Source organism: Mustela nivalis (assembly GCF_964662115.1).
Source record: "Mustela nivalis genome assembly, chromosome: 10".
In the NCBI taxonomy this organism is placed as follows: Eukaryota; Metazoa; Chordata; class Mammalia; order Carnivora; family Mustelidae; genus Mustela; species Mustela nivalis.
In genome coordinates, this window is record NC_139029.1 from 3,227,401 (window position 1) to 3,253,506 (window position 26,106).

General features: G+C 58.1%; 1 protein-coding gene across 11 annotated transcripts in view; it reads right to left on the reverse strand.

Moving 5' to 3' along the window:
- The window catches only part of NPHP4 (nephrocystin 4), a 106,200-nt gene that overhangs the window by 18,027 nt on the left and 62,067 nt on the right, over positions 1 to 26,106 (reverse strand). For 7 of the 11 annotated variants that reach the window (XR_014299668.1, XR_014299669.1, XM_082686738.1 and 4 more), the window contains 7 exons: positions 19,573 to 19,634; positions 17,607 to 17,714; positions 16,146 to 16,297; positions 15,808 to 15,999; positions 15,234 to 15,421; positions 5,965 to 6,125; positions 2,668 to 2,845 (listed from right to left, as the gene is read on the reverse strand). Coding sequence is in view for 8 of the 11 variants with exons in the window: in XM_082686738.1 (XP_082542864.1) it covers positions 2,668 to 2,845; positions 5,965 to 6,125; positions 15,234 to 15,421; positions 15,808 to 15,999; positions 16,146 to 16,297; positions 17,607 to 17,714; positions 19,573 to 19,634 (1,041 nt within the window). In the remaining 3 variants the exon portion in view is untranslated. The remainder of the gene's footprint in view (positions 1 to 2,667; positions 2,846 to 5,964; positions 6,126 to 15,233; positions 15,422 to 15,807; positions 16,000 to 16,145; positions 16,298 to 17,606; positions 17,715 to 19,572; positions 19,635 to 26,106) is intronic. The other 4 variants (XR_014299667.1, XM_082686736.1, XM_082686735.1 and 1 more) reach the window with 1 other exon arrangement.

The following is a 26,106-nucleotide window of genomic DNA, read 5'->3' on the forward strand; positions in this document are numbered from 1 at the left end:
TGTTCCTGCCCCGAGCTCAGAGTCGGTCCAGGCTCCCGGCTCTCAGCGCTGTTCCTCCCCGGTGAGGGCAGACCGTCCGGCCAGCTCTCCATCCCACCGAGGACCTGCTCCGTCAGTCACCCAGCAGTGGGCATACACCACCTCCACTCCCTGTCAGGACAACGGATTTGTGCCCACCTGAGGGGCCCTGGGAACCTCCACGGCTGCACTCAAGCACAGGCAAGGAGCCCCGACCGCGTCTGGCTGGCGCGCCCGTGGCCTCCGTCCGGCCTGGAGACCGCTCCACTGGGAGGTCTCAGGAGCCGCAGCACACAGCTCGCAGGCAGATAGCCAGCGGCCTTGGAGCCGGGCTCTCAGGAGTCATGACGGTCACCGCGGCACCAGCAGGATGACGCGGTCACCTCCAGACAGACCAGGACTGTCCCCAAGTATCGCCGTTTCCTCTGACGCATTTCGCACTTGCACTGTTGGATTGGAAGCTGGAGCAATAAACGAGATCGGGGGCACGCACCGCTGACTCAGGGATGGGACGCGGGGAAGGCGCTCACTTCCTCTGGGTGCAGTCCAAGATCCCCACGGCCGTGGCTTTCTTTCCCTTCGGGGAGACCCGGGTTAAGCCGGGGACCCGCACATTTGCTGCAGGAGCAGGAACTCCCTCCAGATGGGCAGGGCTCCTGACATGGTCTGCAGCTACCTCGGTCCACGGCAGGAGCAGAGCACGTCACGGTGTCCCACCCCAAACCCGGGCCCTCTATCCACACCACCCAGCTCTCCTTCAACCCTGAGAACACGGAGCCGGGGTCGCAGAAGGCCCTCGCTCCCCAGGGGCCCCCAGGAAGGGCCGCAGATACAAGCGACGGCAGCTCCCCGAAGAGCCACCGTCACACCGCAGACAAAGCTGCAGAGACCGTCACGGAGCTTGTCTGAGCGGACACGCCACGTGCACGGGCACCACGGGCAGAGAAGGTGCCCGTTCCGCAGCCTCGAGCTTCACCACCCGCCCTGTGAATGCAGCGCAGGGGAGCGACGCCACGCCGGGCGCTAGGATGCTGGCCCGACCCTGTTTCTGTCCCCCAGAGCTCACACAGCCTCCTCCTGCTGCTGCTTGTGGCAGAACAATCAGTTTTATAAAGAAACAAAAGCCACAACACTTCTCCAGAATACGCAGAATTTGCAGGGGAAACCAGAGCGTGGCCGCGCGGCCCAGCGAGCTGCACGCGCTCGTCCTTGGTTAATCCCCTCGGCGGCCGCCCTCTTGGGGGCGTCTCTAACTCTGCCCCACGCGCTATCGCTCTCTTGCAGGCAAAGTATGGAAATGACGATTTGAGATAACATATAATGGAGCTAATCTTTCTTCTGCAGATAAGATTTAAAACTCGGAATCACTGCACATTTGCAGGCCGCGAATAAATACAAAAATAACCAACGCGATCTCAAAAGCCGGACGCTCCTGCAGCAACCTGGCTCGGAGGAGCTTCTGAATGATGTTGGCTTCTCACACACGGCTCGTTTCTTCCTCCAGAACCTAACTGAGTTTTGTTGTTTCCATATTGTCTGTTTCCCAGGCTGCCTCAGATGCCACAGTAGTAAACAAGCAGGCAGAAGCCTCCAAGCTGAGTAACGGGCTGTGCGTGCCCACCCTGCTGCGGCGGCCCCGGCCGACCCCTCCACACTGCCCACATGGGCTCCTGTGGCCCACAAAGCTCCAGGCTTTAATGTCAGCCTGGGCTGTGAGGAATGGAAAATTCTCCCATAAAGTGTGAGAGGTTGGAGTCTTGTGTGGGCAGACACGGCTCCAGAAATCTCCAACGTCTTGGTTTTGTCCTGCTTTCCATTTCCCCCTGAAAATCCCCCATCTTTCCAGAGTCCGCTGGAGGGAGACAGAGTGGGCCTGTCCCCTGGTCCCACAGGGGCTCACTCTGGTCCCCTGCCCTGTGGGGGCAGGCATGCCGGCCCCAGGTTCCCCGTTGGTCAGGGCCTCAGAGGAGCCTCCAGAATGTCTAGGTAAGTCCACTATAGCCGCAGCCAGCCCCGCGCCCTGCCACTGGCCCATGAACGAAGGTGTATCCGGGCTGTGCTCAGCGTGTTTGATCTGAAAGCAACCCTCGGACACCGTTAGGTGTAAGGTCCGAGCACTAGGCTCTAAGGGGTGTGCTGCTCTGCTCCTCTATCCCCAGGCAGCACGGAAGCTGAGGGCACTTCCCTCTCCTCTCCTGTGATGAAGTCGTTCTGTGGGCTGATATTCCACACAAAAGCCCTCCTGGAACCAGTCACCTTATCTGAGGATTGTCACAGAGATGCCCCACAGACGGCACCAAGAAACAAAGTGTGGGCAAGACTGAGGTGACTGATCCCAAATCCTGATCACAAGTCAGGAACAGCAACGGTGCCAGGATGGGCTCGGGGGTCAAAGACAGACCAGCGGCTGGGGGTAGGCTCAGTGGTGAAGGACAGATGTTCATGGTCAAGGGCAGATGCCCCATGGTGGAGGACAGATGTCCAGTGGTCGAGGGCACTCAGTGGTCAAACAGTAAAAGTTCTTCTGAATTCCTGTTGATTATATGACACCCACAGTAGTACCCACTGCCCGGACAGAGCAGCAACTGGGGAAACGAGTGGCCACCCAGGAGACGGCCTAAAGCCAGCAAAGCCACCAGGGACTCTTACCCACGTTGGCCAGCGTCAGATGCAGCCAGCCCTTCAGCACCGTGTAGACACCGATGGGCTTGACACAGCCAAACCGGGACATATCTCCACTCACCACCATGTCCTGCTCATACTCGGTCGCCACAACCTCGAGCTCATGCAGGACCTGCACAGCCGGCCGGCCTTGGCGGAGCAGATGCTGCAGAGGAGAAAGGCAGCAGTCAGAGGGTGGCTGAGGCCAAGCCCGTCTTCTTCTGAAAACCTAAGTCCTCGATATCCGGTTTTTCCCACAAACGCTTTCATAAAGTGCACCCAGTCCACCCAGTGAGTGAGCGCCAACGACGCACGGCCAGGCCAGGCAGCCACCTCCCTGGAGCCCGTTCCACAGCGAGAACCCCCGGAAACGAGTGACAGAACGAGGCTGGGGACGCTGAGCAGACCCCGCCTCTGGTTAGTGAGAGCTTCCAGGTATGAGCCAGGCCGGGAAGGCTGGGGGCACACTTGGCCCAGGATGCAGAGTACAGACCCCCATACCTGGGGCCTGCACATCTGGCTTCAGTGTGGCTGGAGGACAGGGAGTGGCTGGGAGCAGGGCCACAGGGCAGCTAAGGTCCAGCTGCGAGGGTCCACACCAGGCCCCAGTTGCTCAGAGCCGGTGAGAGCAGACCCAGGGCGGCGCAAGACCTTCCTGGCCCGGTGCTGTCTGCTACGCCAGCTCACCCCTCAGTGCTCGGTCTGAGCCCAAGCGCTACTGAAGCCCGCGGGGGAATGACAAGACCACGGCCGCCTCCAGGCCCAGCTGGGATCCTCTTCCTGGGAGACCTTGGGAAAGTCACCGGACCTTTCAATGTGCTCTTCTCACACACAAGTGGACGGGCAGGACCAGAGCAGGGTCCCAGCGCCGCCTCCTCCAGCGGTCAGCCCCCCTCTGGCAGGGAAGGCGCCCACGACCCCTCCCCGGCGGGTCTCGCAGCTTCCAGTTGCTTCAGACCCTGCGAGCATCACAGGGCGGGTCCACAGAGCCCACATACCCCATTCGTGTTCACGGCCGGGGCCGGTGGCGGGGCTGACTACACGATGTCCCCGCGGGAGAAGGGCCCGTTGATGAAGGAAGTGACACCCAGGCGCCGGGAAGCAGAGAGGCCCGGAAAAACAAGGCACCGCATCCCACTATGGGTGGCGAAGATTTCTTGTCTAATTAATACCCGTTAAAAGCAAGAGCATGGAAACGCAGCTGGCGCCCTCGTCCTCACCCAGGAGGAGGAGGACGGGGCTCCCGGTCTGCGGGTCCCACCCACTGCGTGCAGGGCTGTCACGTGAGCACGGCTGACTCGGAAACAGCTCCGAGAAGCTGTCGTCTGGGGAAAGCAGAGCGCGAGGGTGAAAGGCACCAGCTTCTGTGTCAGAACTGGGCGAAAAGCCGGCTCGGCTATTGTCAGCGGGACCTCGGGCCTCAGTTTCCCTGCCGGACGTGAGGGTAACGCAGCACAAGCCCGGGGCTGGGCTGAGGGCACAGTCAGTGAAGGGAGGGGCAACGGGGCTCTGGAGCGACTGTCACTACCGTCCTAACAACACCGTCGCGTCCTCGGGGACAAGCTGAGGACAGGGCACACGGTCCTTCGAGACGCTCGCGCGGCGTCCCAAGAGAAAAGCAGAAATCCCTCACGCGCCCAACAGCACAAGCCGGGGAGACGAGCCACCGTGCGCCACACCTTCCAGGAAGCCCACCTGCCCAACCCGACTGGAATTCTCTCTTCTTACCCAAATTCCCCACCCCTTCTCTATAAATTTTGAAGTTAAATACTTTATATTTTAAAAAGTAAATTTTAATTTTAATTTATCCAAGTGCCAATAATCACAACAGCACTCTTTTCAAGGGTCTTCGCGGAGGACAAGATAAAACAACTTCATTTCCAGCTGCGAGCACACGGGGACACGGGGCTCGGCTGCGGCGGAGGCTGGGGCCGCGACAGGCCCCCAGTTCACAGGGGCTCCTCCCAGCCCCTCCAGTGCCCACTCCCTCATCCCTCAGCCCACCCCCCGCCCCGCTCCCTCCTCCCTCCGGCCGCTCCTCCCTCCGGCTGCTCCTCCCTCCAGCCGCTCCTCCCTGCTCCCTCCATTCCTCACCCCTTTTCCTCCCAGTCCCCGGTTGCTCCTTCCGTTGGCTCCTTCTCAGCTACACAGCACGGTGCCCACTGTGGGTCAGGACTGTGCTGGGGACGAGTGACTGTCCCATTCCCACCCACCAGGATGTCACCAGCCGACATCAGAGACAGACAAGCAATGGCCATGATGATCCCACAGGCTTACCATGCCCCAGGAAGGTCTGAGGGACCAGGGTGAGGAATGAGAAGGTCAGCCGCATCTGCTGAGTGCTCCCCACAGGTGACCCCGCCTCCCGCCCCCTGGGGGCATCACTCCTCAGGGACGGACACCTGAGTCGGCCAGAGGAGGGATGGTGCAGCCAGGTCAGCCCTCCGAGGGAAGAGGGGAACAGGCAGCACCCCAGGGGCAGAGGAGCAGGGTATCGGGGGAGCAGAGCACGCGGCCGGCACACCACAAACGGGGCCGTGAGCTCCTCATGGTGAGGGCTGCCAAGGAGTGAGCGGTGAGCTGGGCTGCAGGTCTTGGTGACCACATGGGCTGTGGCAGGGGCGAGGCTTGGGAGTGGGGGGAACGGAGGGGCACCCGAGGCTGGAATCCAGAAGGAAGTGCACTAGTAGGAGTCAGGGAGAGTGGGGGGCTCTTGGAGACGCAGGAGCTGGGGCTCCCCTCCCACAGCCGCCCCGCAGCCGGGACACCGTGTCCCTAGGTCCGAGCCCAGGAGCTGCCCTGAAACTACGCCGACCCTCCGGGGAGAAACCCCAGGGAGGAATGTTTAATTAACACGGGGATTTAGGTTTTAGTATGCGAGGAAGACGGAAAGCGCACTTAGAGAAAGAAGTAGTCTAATTCTAACTACAATTCGAAAAGCACAGTTCAAGTAACTGCTAGCAGGCTTCAGGAGACCTCTGCACAGCCCAGTCCGTCCCTCACCCCGTCCCCACCCCAGGCCAGGCCCCTGCTCACAGGGAACAGGTGTCCTCACTGTCAGGACGGGGGAGGGGGCCGAAGGTGACCTTACCTGTGGTCAGTTTGTAGGAGGAGCTGACCGACAGAAAATACAACATAGCTTCGCGCCATGGGGACTCTGTGAAAGTCCCTCCCTCAGGGGAGGGACAGAATCTGTGCACAGTCGGACCACAGCACCCCTCAGTGGGAGAGGACCACCTCCTGAGCAGGCCCTCCCAGGGGGACACCCTACCCTCGAGCCACCACCTTCATCGGGACGGCCGCAGATCCCACGAGGAGCAGGGAGTCTCCGTCCCAGACGTCAATCTGTAGGGTCTGGCTGGCCAGGTAGCGGGTGAACCAGCGCTGCTCTCCGGGCTTCAGGAACCCAGGATCCACCAGGTACTTGAGCTGAAAGCCGGGAGACCCTGTCCAAAGAGGCCTCGAATGAGCCCAAAAGTGACTTGAGTCATTGACCATCTTTATATTTTGAAACAGTCCTGCGGTGGTCATGATTGTGTTTCTGCTTCCATCACAACCGCAGCTTAATAAACACATTCATCCAAACATCATAAAATACCCACATTTGCGAAACAGAGAGTCCCATCCAGAAGTCACCATTTCTTTCCAATGCAAAACCTGAACTCTTCCGGGAATACGATTCATGGTTTTCACCGAGTCCGTGCAAAACAGTCTATCCTGAATGGGGACAGACGTCCTGATGGGGATGCACCGGAGAGGTCGCTACTCCGCGTGCAGGGTTGAAGGAAGACGTGGTCTGCCACCAAAACTGGGAGAACGTATGCCCGTGCGGAGCTCCAGCCCAGGGCCCCGAGCGCTGCGCTAGCACAGTGCCTCCCCGGGGGGCTCCAGCTCTCGGGCTCATCACCGAGACGGCAGTGGACTGTATACCCCGCCTTTCGGCTCCCCCAGGTGGCATCACCATCAGTTCCAAGTTGACAGAAACGCCACTGAAATCGTCATGAGTTACTGTGCAGGGAGCGGCCAAGCTGGGGAGCACAGCCCGACACTCCCCCCTTCTCATCGATAACACATTTACAGAGCCCCCGGGAAGCAGAACAGTGACTTTGGGGCCAAGGGCACATATTGAATCAGCACTGGGGGGCAGGTCCCAGACTGGGCTGTGATCCTCACCCCGACTCCAGCCACCTCGGCCCCAGGCTGTCCCCTGTTCTCAAGACCAGAATGGTCCTTCTGCTGAAGCAGGGAAGCAGGCTGGAGTGGACACAGCAGTGGGGGACGGGAAGGCGGGGTGTGGGGACTCTCGTGGGCCCAAGGGACACGGCGCCAAGACCAGCACCTCATGGAGTGGAGGCACAGTAAGGAGTTGGGAAAAAGGCTGAGGGAGTGGACAGCAATGACCCCACGCCCCGGCAGGCCAGTCCCCAGCATCACGTCACAAGTGAGGAAAGTAACGGAACCACTGGAGGCCCCAGAGCCCCCAGCCAGCTGAGACCTGGGTGGCCGGTGGCCTCTGGCCATTGTCAGGACACCCCCGCAGCAAGGGAGCCCTGAGGCTGGCTCCTCAGACACATGGTGGGGACAGGAACAAAGACCTATACACACCCAGGGCCCAGCTCCCGGCACTAAAGGCGCCGCTCCCCACACCAGGCCCACCGGGGATGCAGGTGAAGGACGAGCTCAGGCACCGGCTTGACACGGCTCAGACTTCAGATTTGCAGAGGCAGAACAGATGTGAACTCTGCGGGCCAACTTCCCAAATGACACCTACGGACACCGGGCCCTGGAGTGCCGCGCCCCACCTCCATGTCCCCCAGACCCACAGACTCTCCACCCGGAGCTCTCCTTGCTCCCCAGGGAAGCAGGTCCCCACCAGACCCTCCATCTCCGCCCCCACAGGCAGCTCCTCTTCACATCAGCCGGGAGTGCCTCCTGGGCCCCAGGCCGTTGCGACGCCCCTGCCAGCTGCCTCCCGCTCCAACACCACTAGTCCGACCACTCAGACGCACGAGGAGTTCACACTCAACACGCAACTGCTGGGTGCCCCCAGCCCACGTGCCAAGCACTGCACAGAAACAACATGGGAGCAGGGGATGGACAGGGTCCCGGCCTGACGGAGCTCATGGTCACGGGGTGACACACTGCGTGCGCCCAGAGCTGACAGCATGCTGAGTACTCGCGGGAGGTGAGTGGGGTGTGGGGGCCACCGAGTCTGGGCCCAGCCTCACGGCTCTCAGGCTGGAGGTGCCCTGTTCCACCCCCCACAGGGTTGGGTCCCTTCACTCCTGTCTGGCTCAGACAAGGCTCCTCGGCAGCCTCCCCAGGGTCCGCTCTGGCTCCCACGCTCACCTCTCTCACCTGCCCCCCAACAAACACCAAGCCCAGCCCGGCCGGCCTCCTTCCTGAGCCTCAGTCCCACCACACACCCATATGCGAGTGTGGTGGGTGCTCCTCCTCTGGCTGGACGGTCCTCAGGCTCCACCCCTCCTTCCTGCCCCACAAACACCCCTGCTCCGCGAAGGCATCCACACCCCACAGACGATGAGCACCTCTACAGTCTACGACAAGCGAGGAATACACAGCAGCTAGGGAGAGCCACACTTCAGATGACAAAGCAAAAACCCAGAGACGCGAGGAGAAACAGACAAAAACATAATAATAGTAGAAACCAACTAAATCACCTTGTTTTCAAGGCAGGTCCAGTGGACAACAGACAAGGGTACGGAAGGCCAGGCCGGCTAATTCTTTAGGTAGAATACATGCATGCGTGACACTGTTCTCCAGCAACACCAAACACACACTTCAAGTGTATCTCGAAATTAATTAAAATCATTAATAAAAATTAACTATGAAATTAATATTAGTAAAATTAACTATTATAAATTAATAAAATGTCAATAAATTAATAAAAATTAACATTAATAAAAATTAGATTAATAAATCATCTATGAATAAAATTTAACATTAATAAAAATTAACTATGTATCACGCCACAAAGAAACCCTAAATATGCCCCACAAGGTAGAAATGAATAAACAATATTCTCAGACAACAATGCCACAAACGAGAAACTGGAAACAACTTCTTAAAAACAAATTTACAACTTATTTGTAAATTATTCTCTGTCAAGTGAAAAACAAAATCCAGATTTTCTAGAAAAGAATGAAAATACTACTTATCTGAATCACCAAAGCATAAAGCAATAATCAAAGGAAAATTCATAGCCTTTAATACTTTGCATCCACAAAAACAAAAGAATCAAAATAAATTAACTAAGCAAGTCAAATTAGGAAAATAACACAGGAGAATACTAAAAAACAAGGTAACCAAGATAAAGACAAGATTTATTGGTCAGAAAACAAGAAACTGGCAGAGCCTGCAGGAGGGTCACTGCAGTATCTTCGGAAAGTCAGGGGGCTAGAAATGAGCACGTGAAGGGACGGCCTTGTCCCCGGAGAGCAGCTCCCGCCCCATGAGGACGGCTCTACTTGCCGTAAGCCATGGATTCAGCAGAAGCCGCGTCAAGGACTAACAAATTCATGCGGGAAACCAGCCCGGCCAGTACGTCGGCAAGGGGTGGAGGGTGCCCTGCAGGGAAGAGCACCTGGAGGGGGTCTGTCCATCGGACCCAGCGGCCTGCCCGCCGTGTGCGGACGGGTGGTGTAATGCCGAGTCCAGCCAACCACAGCCCACGGGCCAAGCCAAGCCAGCTGGCGCTAAGAAGAGCTTTCACATTTTTAAAGGACTGTTAAAGAAGATTACAGAAAGAACATATGTAACCCAGAAAGTCTAAATATTTACTATCTGGCCTTTAACAGAAATCAGCTTGCCAACCTCTGGTCTAATGGAACAAAGTATAAAATCCAGACATAAACCCAAGCAATAAAAAGTGGGTATATGAGAAGGGCAGCTCTCGAGTCACTGAAGAAGAAGGGCTTTCTAGCCAATGGCACTGGGTCCAAAGCAGAGGCATCTGAAGAAAGATAAAACCGGAACCCGGTCTCCCGCCGCACAGCAGGACGAACGACAAACAGACCAGAAGCCGCGTGTGAAAAATGAAACCCACAAACCCGGGGCAGCCGCGTGTGGCTCTGTTTACGAGCTGGGGAGGAGAACACCTTCATGTCCGCCACTCGGGAATTTAGAAGCATAAAGGAAAGACCACCACGTCAGAGAACACGACAGACTTGACAGGGTGCCCGCCGGCTCGGGGACTACTCCAGATGAGACGAGACCGGGGAGGCGACCCCAGTACAGCCCAGGACCCAGACTGGATGTCGGAGCAGGACAGTAGCTATAAGGGACACGGAGGGAAACTGGGAATGGGACTGTGAGGTCCCTGTCCTCATCAGGATGACGGGAGCTGCTTTTCTGTGAAGGCTGTTGTGTGTTCGGAGGTGAACGGTCACCTCGCCTGCTCCGACTTTCAAGTGACGAAGGGAAGACAGAAAGAGTTAACGCAAGCGTTTCAAGCTGCGCAGACGCAGGCTCCGGAGGCGGGGCCGTGGGACCGGAGGCGGAGAACGCACAGGACCCAGGAGACCCAGCACGGAAGAGGCAGGCAAGGCAGCAGCAGCTGGGCCCAGAGCAGGGCTGGGGAACCCCGGGCAGGGCTGGGGAACCGCGGGACGAGAGTTCTCCAGACCAGGGGGCTCTCGGGTGACCCAGAGCTCAGGGACTCCAGCCACTGTGCCAAGGAAGGACCCACTCGCCAGGATATCAGGAGGAACGTGTCAGAGAAACCCAACTCCAGGCCAGGAAGCAAAGGAAGCGGATGGAAGGGAGGCCCCGCGTGTGACGGAGGACAAGACGGCGGCGGGCGGCTGAACCCCCTGAAAGGAGCATGGACCAGGTCAGCGGGGACGCTCCGGAGGCACGACCCTGTCCTGAGCCATGGCGGGAACAAGAAGCGACCGTACTCACACCCGGAACTCCGAGGAGCGGAGGAACCTCGGGCAGAGGAGGCCCCAGGCCCAGGGCCGAGGGTTCCGGAAGCTTCCGTTCAGGAGGCTGCCGTGTCTCCTGCTAGACCAAATGTGCTCTAGTGGAGGTGCACGGGAGAGGGGACGCGGCTTGGCCAAGCGGCCTAAGATGACAGGTAGGGCCCGAGAGCAACTGGCTGGGAGAAAACACGCACAAAGCACACATCTGATGACAGCGGGGGGAGCAAAATCTAGAAAGAACTCTTAAAACACAACAGTAAGAAAGCCCCATCCACAAACAGGCAAAAGGCATGAGCGGACCCCTCCCCAAACAAGACGCACCGGGGGTACGTAAGCGAACGAGAGGAGGCCGCAAGCCACACGTCATCGGGAAATGCAGTTTATAAAAGCAACAGGGAGAGCTGCCGTGCACATATGGGAACAGACAGAATCCCAAACCCCACCCGCACCGGACGCCCAGGCCCCGCGTGGCACGGCTCAGGAAGACGTTTGCGGGGCTTCCTACAAACCAAACCGGCCTGCACCACGTGACCCGGCAACCACGCTTCTAGATATTACCCAAATGACGAAAATTTAGGTCTACACAGAAGCCTGAACAAAATGTTTACAACTGCTTTATTCATAACTGCCAAACAGCGGAAGACCGTGATGCCCTTCAGAGAGCAGGCGGACGGAGGTCCGTCTGGACAGTGCTGCGCTGCTAGTGCTACAGAGAGACGGGCTCCCATGCCACAAGGACAGGAGGAGCGTTAAGCGCTTGCTGCTAAGTGAAGGGAGCCCGTCTGGACAAGCTCCATGCCGTGTGAGTCCACGTGCAGAGTCCCTGGGAAAAGGTAAAGCCGCAGCGTCAGGAGAAAGGGCAGTGGTGAGGAAGGGGAGGGGAGGGGAGGAAGGAAGCAGCAGAGCCCAGGGCATCCTTGGGGAGAGTCATTCTCCACAACACTGTACGGGACACTGAGGCTGTATTTGTCGAAATGCACAGAACGCGCGGCACCCAGAGCCCCCTCCTGTGAACTCTGAGCTTCAGGCAGCCACGCAGCGCCAGCGCTGGTCCGTTGCGAGCTGGATGCTGCCGACAGGGGAGCTGCTGGGGGTAAGGGGTATGTGGGAACGCTGCACTAGCAGCTCGATTTCTCCATAAACTTCAAACTGCTCGAAAAACAGCAGAATCTATTAATTTTTAAAAACTTGTGGAACTGAACAATGTGTTGCATACATGCTCTATTTCAACAACAAAAGAAAATACATCCTACGTGAGGCTCTCGTGAGGCTCGGCGCTGAGCCGTGGGGACCCCGGGGCTAGGGCTGCTGGAGGAAGCCTGGCCCTGCCCAGGCGGGGGTACCTTTGCTGAGTCTCGAGGGGGTAAGACCCTGAAAAGAACTTGTTTTGGACTTTGAATTTTAATTCATAATGACAAAATTTGATTTTGGAGTTTCATTTCTTTGGACCTCACCTTTCAAGATTTCATTTTCAGACTAATTTCTCTCTGGGAAGTTCATAATGGAAAGGGGTTTTGGTATTCAAATCAGGGGCATCTCTCTGTGATTGGCCTTTTGAATTAAGTTGCCTGAACACTATCCGTTTCCCCTCATCACAGAACCTCTGGTGAGCTGCCCTGGACAGAGCAGCGGATGGGGCCGGGAACAGGAAACGGGAGAGGAGCCGGTCTCAGCGACAGGTGCACGGGGGCCTGGAAATCAGTGCACTCTTCTGACCCACTTCAGAGCCTTCTGGGGGCCTGGGCTAAACTGTCCACCGATGGTCCCAGGCACGTCGTCAGAGGGAAGGCAGGTGGACTGGGACAAGTGGTCCGAGGATGGCTGAGAAGCGCAGGGAGTGGAGAGAACCAAACCCGGGACTATCGCAGGACAGCCTCCTGGCCTGGCCATGTGCTTCCAAGCTGGGGACCCGGGGCCCTCCTGCACTCACCCTCTGCCCCTCATATGCTCCTCCCCAGGCCAAGGGCTGAGGGTCTGGAAGACGGAACAGGACCTGAGCTGCGCCCTCATCCCCTCTCTTCTTTCCAGATTTGTTTGCAGGAAGTGAGGGTGCCGAGGTCCTCAGGCAAGCAGGGTGCGACCCCAAGTCTGCGGTCGGGCGGTCTGACCTCTGCCACTGGCAAAGCCCATCCAGTGGGGTGAGCGCCAGCAAGCACGCCCCACTCTCGGGCTGACCAGCACCTGCAACAGCTCTGACCCTTGGTACCGGATCTGACTTTGGGCAAGGGAGGGTAGCACTACCCCGTGTAGCTGTGTGCCCAACTGGCCAACACTGTCTATTGTTTGCCTTCTAAGCATTTATGATTATTTTAAAATTTCTTTCCTTTGAGCAACTGGGTGGCTCAGAAGGTGCAGAGCCTGCCTTCAGCTCAGGCCATGATCTCCAGATCCTGGGACGGAGGCCTGCGTCGGGCTCCGCAGCACCGGAGAGTCGGCTCCTCTACCTCTCTTCCCCCACTGGAACAAATGCGCGCACCCTCTCTCGGTCTCGCTCTCAAATGAATAAATAAAAATATTTAAAGACCTTTTTAAAAAAATAAAACTTCTTTTCTTCTACTTTTATTGGATTTGTTTCAGGTTCTTTCCCCCAAACCTCCTGAGTTGAACAATTAAATCAGCCCAATACAAGCAATTAAACCTGGAAAATTTCCTGCAAACATCATTTTAGCCATATGTCACTTGTTTTGAAATATTTGCAATAGGATTTTGTGATTCAGTTTAAAGTAAGTATTTCTATTTTGATTTCTTCTTGACCTAAGGAATAATTAAAAGTATGTTTTAAAGTTTCAAAAAAAAAAAAAAACCCCAGCAGTTCGGAGCCTTTCGAACCATGGGTCAATTTCTGACCCATGGTGTTGCCGTCAGAGAACGCCCTGCCGTGAGCTCGGCGCTGGGTCTCCGGGAACACGGCGAGGCCCGCACGGCGGCCTGAGACGCGCACACACTCATGAACGATCAGCCCCTAAGTCTCAAGTGTGCTCGGGAAGAGCGCGCATCCTCTGAATTGGTTCTACGGCTTTATGAGATCATCTTTCTAAACTGTATTTTTCTAATATCCTCGATTATTCTCTGCTTCATGTGTCAGTTCACGGAGGGGGATGTCAGCCCTTCCACGACTGTGGCTCGTCAGCTTTCCCTTCTAACATCTGTCAGTGTTTCTTCTGTATTTTGAGGCTGCTTGTTGGAAGTTCACAGGTTCAGAATTATTTATTTTCCTAGTGATTATTCTCTTGATTATATTTAATAGGCTCCTTTATCCTCAGCACCGCATTTGCCTTTTGTCTCTTTCGGCTGATGCTAATGTTGCTAAACTACTTTCCCTCCATTAGCATTTTAATATGGCGTTTCCCACCTGTTCTCTCTGAAGAGGCAGCAAGGGCGCCCAGCTCTGCTCTCACAGGCCCAGTGACTGGCCGTGGGGGTGACTGACCGTAGGCAAAAGCGACAACATATCTGCTATGTTTGCGTGCACTGTAGCGGAAATGCACTAGTGTGGTAATGGCAGAAACAGAAGCCGTTGGCCCCATCTCAAAAGGATGGTAAGGAACTGGCTCACTGTTTTGAAAATCTGAACTAAAAGGTTAGAACTGAGCACTGTTCTGCCTTTCCCGCATGGGCTGCACGCCAGGTAAGTCAGCAGGCGGCCAGGAGAAGTTTCTCCCTGTGGAAGCACCCCAGCTCCGGAAGGAGAACGTCCCCACTGCTCCACCTGGAGCAAAATAACCATCCTGTGGGCAACAGTCCTGACGGCGGCCACGGACACGGCGCAGCAAGGACGGATGGGTCCCTGCACCGCTGCGGGAGGGGTGAGAACAGCCCCCGCCCCAGGGAGCTCCCACCGAAAACACAATCACGCCTCCGACCACACACAAAGATCTCACTCCCCATGGCCAGCAGAAAGGGGACAGGAGGGACCCTCACAACGTCCCCGCTGGAAAGCAAAACCCACGTGCAGACTGGGGAGCTCTGCAGGACAGGCTGGAGCCGTGCAGCTCCTTCAGCCAGTAACACGACAACCCAGTGAGGGGGCAGAGGGGACCCGCAGACAGACACACACCGGCCCAAGATGGTGACCTCCACCAGCCACTACAAGCTGCAGCCTCCTCACAGCAAACAAACCAAACCCTTCTCCATCCACAAAAAGAAATTTTTTATGAAGTTATTGGGAAAATTTTAACATTAGCTAAATATTTGATGACATTTAAGGGATTATCGCTCATTTTAAGTGGGATAATCCTGCATGCATGTTTTTCAAAGAGGACGCCTTAGTGTTCAGACCTAGTAAGGACAGACTCACAGATGCAATCACACAGGTCTGGGATTTGCTTCCAAGGGACCTGGGGTGTGGGTGGGGACGCCGCCGGCAGCGGCTGGACAGCACTCACGGGCAGGACCCACTGGCTTGTTATAATTCTGTTCTTTCAAATTCTGTATGTGCTTGGAAATCTTCACCGTACAGAATTGTTATAATTCTGTTCTTTCAAATTCTTGGAAATCTTTCAAAATCTTGTGCTTGGAAATCTTCACCGTACACTATTTTGTAAAGAATAAATTTTACAAACACAGCTTGGGGCTGGATTTCTCACGCCTGCCGGACGCATGAGCACTTACCTGCGTCAGAGGAGCCATCCTTGTCAGTGAGAACCAGGAGATGCGACAGGGAACCGGAGCGCGTCCGGCCTGTCTCGTCCAGCCCGACCAGCTGCAGGCGTGGCGTTGTCTCGGGTGGGAAGCGGTAGAACTGGAAGGTGAAATACACGGTCTTTGGCCACGGCGCTCCCTGGCAGTCCTGGGACGCTCTGAATCCAACAAGAGCCCCCAGTTAATCAGGCATCCACGGCAGAGAACCTGGGCTTTCGAGAGTCCAGCACCACAGGCCAGACGCTGCCTGGTCCACCCATGCGAGCAGGTCTGGCGGGATCAGGGGAGCCCACTTGAGCCCCAGTTGGAGAGCGCTGCGCTCAGAGCCACGCGGAGATGGAGAACCAGCCAATACAGTACCGGCCACATTCAGTTACAGAAGGTCGGGCAAGGCCGGTTTGACAGTATTTAGAGAGGGCTATGTGAGCGTCCTAACCAGATGAAAACACAAGCAGCATTCCTTCACCCAGCAAGCCCTCGGCACGGAGTTCTGCCGGCTCGAGCCACACAGAAGCCGGGGAAGAGAGGGGTGTTGAGGACGCACCTGCTGAAGGCCAGGAACTGCAGCACTATCTCGTTGCCTTGCAGACCGTCTGCTTCTTCCTTCTCCAGCTTGAACTTCACGGGATCCGCAGGATCGACAGCCTCCGCTGGTTGGTTATTGTCATCCACGATTTCGGGAAAGCCGGAAGCCTGCAGGAGCACCATCGAGGCTCGAGACAGCCTACTCCCAGAGCTGAAACACAAGGACCACGGAGGCTGGCCTCCAGGAAAGGGCTGGCAGACAGGCAGGACCGGGGACCCCCCTCTCCGGGGAAGCCTGTGGCTGAGAGCCAGTCTTCACAGCGCAGCACGTGCCGGGCCGTCAGGACCACCCCTCACCTCCTGGCCTGGGCTCCCACGACAATCGGGGTGTGCACTGGCGTGAAAGGCAGCTCCCGCAGCTGCTCAGCAACAGACGCTCCTAGGACCGAGGACGCCTGGCTCAGCTGGGCCTCCAGGTGAGAGATCCTGCCCTCCGGGGGCAGCTCCTGCTGAGCAAAATCAGGCCCAGGTGAGGACGACAAGAAGCCTGTAACCACCCAGGAAGCTGGGCTGGGGCGTGTCCACGGACGAACCGCCTCTGTCCGGCAGCCAGCTTCAGCAAAGGAAACTACAGCACGCCCCGGCGCCTTTTCCACTTGAGGCAAACAGGGAGTAATGTGGGTATAATGTAAGTATGTCCCATGAAACATTCGAGACATACACTAAAAAATCACTGCTTTTCCGAAATTCTAATTTATCTGGGCATCTCCTATTTTAAGTGAGTCAAAAAGCAATGAAAATTGCATGAGAACTCAATCACGTTTATGAACAGGTACCATGAGAGAGATCTGCTGTCTGAAAAAGTCAATTAACATAAAAACCACTTTGCCAGACCAGAAAAATGAACCGTCCTTCAACACCGCGAGACAGACTGGCACGTAGCCCTGGCCGGCTGGCACAGACATTTCTCTGATCCCTGCGCCCCCTGAATATTCTAGTCATTCCCCTGTATTCCACCTCCCACGTCCCGCCCGCGCGGAAGACACATCCGAGTGAGGAGCCCGTGTGGCAATCAGGATGCGCGTCTTCACCCTGACTTCCCCAGCTTTCTGTTCCGGCCCAAAGGGTACCGACACCACAGAACCAGAGATAACCCCACCCCTTCTCAGCTACCAATAATAAGACACGCGGGCTCTCCGTAAATGAGCTCCTGGCACATTCTAGAATAAGGCATCTCACCGTACTGTGTTTCAAATAAACAATTTAATGGCACTACTTTTTCCTCAACACACTTCCAGTTCAAGACTGAAGACATGGTTTGCTGGTGAGCCAGGCAGCTTTTGAAACCAAACTACACGTGAACCCCCCAAAGTCAGTGGGAACACGGGCCGTTTGTCCACTGGAGGCACCAGAAGCCGGGGTGGTGGGCTTCCTGCCTCCCCTTCAGCGGCTGACAGCAAGGAGGGTCCCGGATGGGCCTCATCTGTGTCTCTGGCAAACTCTCCTTCCCCTTCCCAAGAGATCCGAGAACAGTCGGACGGCCTTGTCTGGCAGAGCAAGAGCCTAATCAAGCCCGTGGCAGGACGCGCTCCCGCACTGACCGCTCCTGGGTCAACAGGACAAGATGTGGCTGTACCTGAGGCACGGAAGGGAGCCCTGCCCCCGACCCCGTCCCCACGGCCGTGTCACGGAGAACCCGTGAAGGCCTCACCACCTCACCAAGAACCAGCGCAGCTCACAAAGTCAGAGGCTTGCACAGAAGCCAGGAGCATGGAGGCCTCCCCTGGGAGAAGGAAGGAGGAAGGGGGCCACACTTACCTCCCGGGCCGGCGGGGGCTCCGAGCTGTCGGGTGGCCGTGAGGCGGGTGTGGCCGAGCGGCGCCGAGCGGGGGACTGCGGGGGAGCTGCCAGCTGGGAGAGCGACAACTAGAGGGGAGGAAGCGGGAGTGACATCGGAGGGCGGCCCAGCACCTCACGGCAGCCCCCGCCCACGCTGGCACAGAGCCAGGTGACGCAGCCGGGAAGGCCGGGGGTCTGCGGCCACCTACCCAGCGGCCACCCCAGAACCCAGAGCCGTGAAGTTCCTTCACGGTAGTTGCTGAGAGGCAAGCCTGGGAGCCCCCCTGCATGCTAACAGCAGCATGAAACCCCATGAACAAGGAACAGCAGGCGGAGACGGGGAAGGGCCAGGGAAGCCAGGTCCTCCGCCACGTGTCTTTGAACCTCCCTGGGTGTCCCGTCCAGCCGGAGACCGCACACCGGCGAGACGCCCGCCAGCCCTAACCACCGCTGTGCCGGGGACCCGGCCCCCGCTAAGGCAGCGACCGGAGCAGCGGCCGATGTGGGCTCTGCGGCCGGCGGCCGGGACAGAGCTCCTGCGCCACTGTCATCACGTGCCTGAGAGCAAGTCACCAAGTCCCTCCTTCACCTCCGTCTCCTCATCTGCAAAGTGGGGGTGGAAACACTGCCCAAATCACACGACTGCCGTGGGACGTAAGTGAGAAGTCGTGCAAAGGGCTTGGCCTCCCGTGAACGTCACAGATGTCTGGAAGGTGAACGCCTCTGGGAAGGGGCCACGCTCCACGGGAGACCCTCTCAGACCCTGGGCTTTGTCCCTAACACACCCTGACGGCTGGCCCCACGCGGCGCCGGCACAGAGAGGCTCAGCACATGAGGACGTGGCCAGAGAGCAGCCGGGGGGAGGGCAGGTAGCAACGGGGGACCCCAGTGGCATCTTCGGGGGGCAGAGAAGAGCTGCGAGGTCTGTTCAGCCCCCCTCAGACCCCACACGCTGTCTTGAGCCCTTCCTGCCTCTGGAAGTGGGCAGCGCGGTCCTGTGGTCCCTGAACACTGAGGCTAACACACACACGCTGCAGAGAATACTCTGGAACAGCCCAGCAGGGAGGCTGGGGAGGCCGTCTTTGCACGTGTGCCTTCAGGCAGACCAGCGTCCCCCCCTGAGGCGGTTTCCGAGCTGCATGGGGCACAGTAAAGCCGCTCCCTGGGACAGCCTTGGATACCGAATTATCTGACTTTTCTAGAAGTCATCTCCCAGGGTGCAGCTGGCAGACAAGGTCATCGGGGAGACAAGCCAAGTCTGACCCCGCATAAAATGATGCTGCCGGAACCCTGGGCAAGCACCCCAGCCGGCTCGGGGGCTCGCTGGCCAGCCAACAGCCACGCAAACCAGCGCCTGTCCTCCTACGCAGGAGAACCTCGTGCCCAGAACCACCTGCTGTGGGATGGGCAGGCAGTGGCTCGCGCCCGGTCTCTGCCGGCTGTGGCCCATCTCTGCCAGCGCCAGCTGCTCGTCCTATAGGCCAGCTGTGGCCTCTCTGCCCGGGGCACCGGTGACTGCCCAGGAGGACGGGAGGATGTGAAGACCACCCTGTGGCGTCGCAGGGACGACACAAAGGCTGTTCAGCCCTGGCAGATTCTCAGCTGCCAGACGTAACTGCCAGAGAGAACACTTCCTTTTTTAAAAAGTATTGAATGTGCCTTTGATGGCAGCCTGGAAGGTTGCTAATCACAGCAGGGAGCCGCCGGCCACACAGCCGGGCAGGACGGGGGGGGGGGGGGGGGGGTGAAGGGGGTGGGACAAGGACCGGACAGGGGACAGGATGCAGCACCAGTACCCCTACCAGCGTAACCCCCCCAGTCTCCAGCCCAGGCAAAGTAAGCAGGACACCACCATTCTCAAAGATGCAGAAAAACGTCCTGCCGCTGGGGCCTTTAAATACCAGATTTGGGAATTCTGAAACAGGCGTCTCGGGCCCAGACTTACCCCTGGTCCCACAGGTGAGTCCTGGAGGGCAGCGGGCCCCTGTGGTGGCGGTGCTGGCGGGCCTGCGGGGAAGCAGACGGACATGGGGGCGGCACCCATGAGTCCTGACCCGACTGCCCCTGGCTGGACTGGTGCTGCCGCTGGGGCTGGGCAGCAGGAACTGGGCAGTCAATCACCCACAGGGTGTAGAAGACGCGGGGCGTGTGCAAGAGCAAGGGCCTCTCCCCCGGGTCACCTCCTGGGGGATGGAGCCTGATCTCATCCTTGGTCATTCCCCCTTCCCCCCACGGTCACTCCGGCTGTCACCCGGGAAAGTCCTCACATGCCTACCCTGCACCTTTCCATCTTCCCTTCTGCTCACACCCCCTGATTTTGAAGAGTGGGGGTCCCGTGTGGGTTGGCCCGGCACTCCTGTGCCTGGGCACACTTGCTGTCCAGTTAAGTAAGGAACTTCCAAGCAGATGCGTCCGGCCGTGCCCTGCTCCTCCCATCTCCCAGCCCTGCTGAAGCCCACGACACACAGCCTGCCCCGAGTCCTGCTCACTCGAGCTGAGGGCGTGGTGGGACCGAGAGTCCCAGTGCCTTCCTGTGGCCGCCCCAGAGCAAGGGGCCTCGTGTGTCCTGTGACTTCGGTGACGCCAAGGCTGCCTCCTGCCGGCTCCGAGGTGCCTTCCTCAAGGCAAGTCCAGAGGGCAACGCCCTGAGTGGCCGGACGGCTCCCAAACCAAGTCAGGGCACTTCCCAGGGTCTTAGAAACAGTCTCGTCTGAGGGCCTTCGGCTCCCGAAATGAGCTCAGGCAGATCGTGGAGCAAGTTGTGTCCCCCAAGAAAGGTGTCCTCACACCAGAAGCCCAGTGCAGATGAGGGTTCCGCCAGCCCAGGCACCTGTCCCCCACGTCAGAGCGCAGGCGGCCACTCGCTGCTGTCCTCCCTGAAACTGTCCAGAGGAGGAAGCGCGCAAAGCGGCCAAGTCCCACCGGCCCCATCCTGCAAAGCCCCCCAGGCTAACTCTGGTCACGGGGCCACCTGCAGGCAGCAGCTCCGCCACCCTCCGCTAGGAGACAGCTGGCCCTCGGAGTCGGCCTCCCGCATCCTCTGTTGAGCAAAAGCTGAACCTGCCCCTGAAGCTCCCGCACGCGCCCTTCTGCCCCCGCGCTCCCGAAGCGGGTGCTGTGCTGTGCGGAGAAATCCTTTACTTCACCGCTAACGTTGAGCGATCGTATCTTCCTGGAGAACAAACTGGAATGAGAAAGGCTCAGGCGGCAGATTAAAAAGATGACTGCGGGTGACACCAGGGCCAGGGCCACGTGCCCCAGAGAGGCAGAGCCTGAGCGAAAAACACACCAAAACCACAAAATATGCTGGTTCCGCAGCTTTTTGTTTTCACGCCCCTGTGGTGATTGCCAGCTCAGCTGCTCCTCAAAATAAGCGACCGACTAGCCACATGCAGAGAACGCTGCATCCTCCACAGCGTGTCCCCTGGGGTCCCTCCAAGAGGCTCCTCGAAGCCACATGGGCAGGCCCAGACTGGGACCCCTGACACCCGCCACAGAGCATGGCCAGGCCAGAGCCATGGACGTGAGGAACAGCACCGCAGCGCGTGCGTGCGCAAGCACGTCAGGGCCAGCGGCACATCGGAAAGAGCCGCGCGCTGGGAAACGGCAGCACGTGGGGAAAAGCCGGCAGGTGCATGCGCGCAGCAGGACCCCCCGGGGGGTCGGGGCGTCCTGCGTGGAAAGGCTGCGAGCGAAGTCACAGAGCAGGAAAGGCCAGTCAGCAGATGGCCCGCCTGTGCGCACTCCCCCATGTTGAAGGGGAAAGAGGTCAAAGAGAAAGCAAGTACAGAGGAGGCGGGAAAGCAAGCAAGTCCACCGACGTTCACGGAGCGGGGACAAGCGGAAGGGGCTGTCACTGCGCCTTTCCCACACACGAGTAAGCATGTGTGCTTGTGAATTGCTTGTGCAACTGGAAAGAACTTAAGTTCTACTGTAATGGTCATTACAAGGTGAACCAATGACACTGGCCCGCTCAGCGCCAACCGAGACACCATAAGCAGCTGCTGGCCCCTGCTGGGGAGCCACTAGGCTCTTGTTTTCAGAAGAACACGGAAACCCAGAGAAAGCTGACCGCTGGCACAAGCTCTGCGCAGCCCACAGGCTGCAGAGCCCGGGAGGCCGTGGTCCCGCCCTGGCCTCAGAGACAGCCCCGAGAACAGTGGGAAGGGACTACATCGGTGGTTCCCCCACCACCGGGCTAGGTGCCACACGGACAGTGTCCCCACCGACGGCTTGAGACCAAGGAGAAGTTCACAGCTCCTGCCACAGGAGGGCCACCACCTGTCTAAACACTGACCCACCCTGACACTCGGTTACTCCCTGGGCAGCCTCAACGCACTAAAAATCACCATCAACAGAAGCTCAATGGTCCAAGCCTCCCTCTGTCAGTTCGGCTTCTAGAAACCCAAACCACCACCACTGACACCTGGGCCGTCCCCGTCCCGCTGGTCACACAAAGACCTGGGTCCAGGCTTTCTCTGCCGGAGGACGCACGTGCGGGATCGCACGACTCTGAGCGGCCCACACGGCCCTGACGGCGGTCTGGAGAGGGGCTGCCCAGGGCCACAGAAAGGTGGAAAAACAAGCGCACAGGTAACCGGGAGACCGGGAGTGGGCTTCATGCAGACATCCTCCAGGCTGGACGGGACAGAAGCCCCCCAGAGACGCTGGGGGCCCACAGCGCAGCCACCTTCCTGCCCATCACCAACCACAGCCCAGACCTGGGTAGCAGGTAGCGCCGAAGCCCTTTATGCCAAAATGCAAGCTGTCCTCCTGGGAAAGCTTTTCTCAAACACAGCTGTGCATTCTGGGGGAAACTGAGGAAAGGAGTCAGCAGGCGGGCCTGAGGAGGGGTGTTCACAGAGGGAAACGCTGCCCAGCGGCGCAGACCCGCCGGTGTCCCGCTGCAGGGTCCACCCTTCACTGGCAGAGGCAGCGGCTGCTTGGCTCAGGCCTGGCGCCAGGAGGGAGGGGTCGGCGATGTTACACCGAGGGGGGAACAGCTGGCATCAAAAGGCAGGGAGGAGAAGGGGTCATCACCAGTAAAGACAAAACTGCCACGATTTAAAGAAAAACGGGGACAATAAGTGTCCCACTGGGCTTTGAAAATAAAGCATTAATCAATACTTCATGGTTCTTCAGACACTAGGAATTCATAGGGCAAACCCTTTTGAAAGGCCCTTATTTCTAATTACTTGGGGATAAAAAGCCCTTCTCCCTGAGGTTCCAACCCCAGGCAATGGGGGAAATGGGCGTGATCTGTGCAGAGATGACGGGGCAGACCGTGCAGTGCGGAGGCGCGGTGGGTCTCGGTGCTGCAGGAGCACAGAGCACAGGTGGCCGAGGTGTTCTCGTGCACGAAACACCTGAGGGGCCCGGCCCACCCGGGGGAGCCACTGGGGAGGGGCTGCACTTGCACAGGAACGAACCCAGGCCTGCCCATGGTGTCCACACCTGCAGCTGCCCAAGCCCGCCATGGTGGCCACCTACGGCTCGGGCAGGCCGGGCAGCGGGGGCAGCAAGGGATATGCGTCCCGAGCTCACCTGAGGTCCCAAAGCCTCATGGCCGTCTGTGCCAGCAGTCACCAGAGTGTTGCCAAGTTAGCACCCAGGATCCAACGTGCACCTCAGCACCTGGGAACTCATGCGACTTGTGCGAGTGGCCGAGCTCTGCAGTGCAAGGGATGCGGGCTGGCACCGTACCCAGGTGTTCCCTAAGCAGAGAGGGCACGGGGAAGACGCAGGTTCCAGCTGCTGACAAGGGAGCGTCACAGCAAAGGTGTCACGGTTCTGTCCACCCTGCTGCCAGCGGTGCTAAAGCCAAGATCCACAGGGGGCCCTGTCTCAGCTGACCAGGCCCCAGAGGACCAGGGAACGCGGTGACCGAAGCCCAAGGCTATAGTCACCTTCAAGGGCTGGCCACAGCAGCGACATGTCCCCCATGTGAGCACCACTGACGGCCTCCAGCAGGGCACACGCATCTCCTTAAATCCACCCATTCATGTGGCTCCTGCACGACCTGTACGACCGCCTGGGGGACACGACCTGGGGCCAGGAGCCTCCCATCAGACAGGACGTCCCCGCAGCATGGACATAAGGAAGGTTACAACCACGCCAGAAACCTGAGTCAGGGCACTCCAGAAACACTGTGGTGATGCATTTCCCACGACCCCTGCCACACAGCTGTTTTCCAAATCTACAAAGCAAACACAGGGACAGTCTGACCCCACCAGAGCCACCGAGAAGAAACAAACAGATCAGAGAAATTCCAAGTTTCAGAAAAGCGAGACCGAGTGCCCTCTAGTGGCTCCGCGCACTCCTTCCTGCAGGGTGAGGCGTGGGCCCCTGCTCCCTCCTCATTCTAAGGGAACATAAAAAAGGTAATTCATGGCAGAGAGCCGAAGTCCCTCACTTAACGTGACAGCTGCGTGCCACCAAGATTTCTAACAGAACCGTGTGAGTTGGTAAAATATCGAAGGAGGAAACTTCCCATGACCAGGCAAACACGAGCGAACCTGGGATCACATCAATGTGACATGAACGCGGCAGTAAGTCCACATTAAATAAAGCAAGTGCTGTCTGCTCCACCCGTGCAGACCCGCCGGCCCCCGAAGGGCAGTGGGGACACATGATGTCTGTGCCAGATCCCCATCCTCCAGCGACCTGTGTGCCGAGCTTCACATGGGGAAGACACAGCCTCACCCGGCCGTCAGATGTCGTCCCGCCGGCTAACGGGACCCATCCGAAGCCCAGAGCGCGCTGTCTCCAGGGGAAGGTGTCCCTTCCCCCTGAACCTCCACAGCACACCTTGGAGCCCAAGAACATCCAGCCTCCCGTGGGCACCGCTCTGCCCAGCTGCCCATGTGGAGCTGGAGGCAGCGGGCTTCCGGGGAACAGGCCAGCTCTCACCGGTCCTTGTCCTGCTCACACAGCACAGAGGGGCGGGGACTACCAAGATCCGCTTGCCCCAACCTCTCCAGATGCGGGGAAAGCTGGCCGAAGCCAGGATACCACCCACACAGAAGCAGCAGCGTGCTGGGGAGCGGCCGGGGACTCGGCGTCCAGAGGCCGGGCCCTCGGTCCATGCCCTGCCGCTCCCCCACCCTGACCTCACGCTCCCCTCCGAGAGCAGCGCCCTCCCAGCTCTTAACCGCAGGGGGAAAGGGACACAACAGCGCGTGTGGGGAACCCCTGAACACATGAGGGGAACCTCGGAGCCAGGGTCACCATGAGGAGAAACTTCCTGGAAGGAAGCCGACAAGAGAACTTGATGGTGAGGGGACCGGGTATGGGAGCAGACAGACAGACAGACAGACAGAACTCGAAAGCCAGGACACAGCCAAGCCTCACATCAGCTCTGCAAACGTGCTGAGTGCTTTCCTGAGCTGGGACCCAGGTGGACAGCAGAAAGAGGACACACCCAGTCACGAGATGCTCCTGGCACAGTGCTCAGTGTCGAACAAGTGCCCGCACCAGAGGTCTGCACCTCTGCACCGTCCGGGGCACCAGTGAGGCCGCCTGCCAGCCCTTCCACGGGGCGTGGACACTCAGCTGGCTCCTGCCCCTGAGCCAGGAGGAGTCCCGCGTGTCGCTTCTGGGACGATGGGGCAGGCTCCCCTGACGTGTCCCTCTCTTTGTGGCACCGTGGCCAGAACTCAGACGACACCTGCCGTCCGTGACCACGACCGGCGGTGGATGTGGAGGGAGAGCCAGAGACAAGCCATTCTGTTTTATATTGGTGGGATGTGGCGCTTATCTGTCAGCGTGGCAGAGCGGACTCGCTCCCAGGGCAGCGGGGGAAGGAGGAGGCCCAGGAACAAACAACGGGATGAAGCGAACACAAGAGCTCCCGAGAGCCACGAGACGAGGGAGCGCGCGCTCGGCCAGGGAGACGCCCACGCGGGGCGCTCGAGACCAGTAAGAGGGGTTCAGTGTGGATACTTGGAGGCGAGGCTGTTATTTTTCACTTCTAAATTCAAGGTCAAAGGGAAATAGAAACTGAAACCAATAATGTAGGAAATAAGACCACCACAGCTCAAAACCTAGTCAAAGAGGTACTCAGAAGGAAACCACAGGAACTTAAATGTCTCTATGAAACAGACAAGTGGAAATGTGCTAAGCATTTGACTTCTTTAAAACTTTAAAAAAAAAAAAAAAAGAGAAGGATATTAATGAAGGCAAAGTCATATTAAATTATAACTGATTAGATTAAAATTAAAGACACAATCAGAAACCTCAAAACCTCACGAGAACCAATAAAGGAAAGGGAGAGCAGACTCCTGCCAGAGGGGAAGAGGCAGACCCCTCCGCTAAGTCTGACCAAGAGAAGGAAAGACTCGCCCAAAGGTCGAGAACGACAAAGGGAATCCATACGCAGAGACAGAAATTGGGATTTTCACGTTAGATACAAGTTTATCCCAGGATCTTAGTAAACAAAATGAAATTAACCGTTCTTCTACAGAGCAGGTATCCCCAAAGT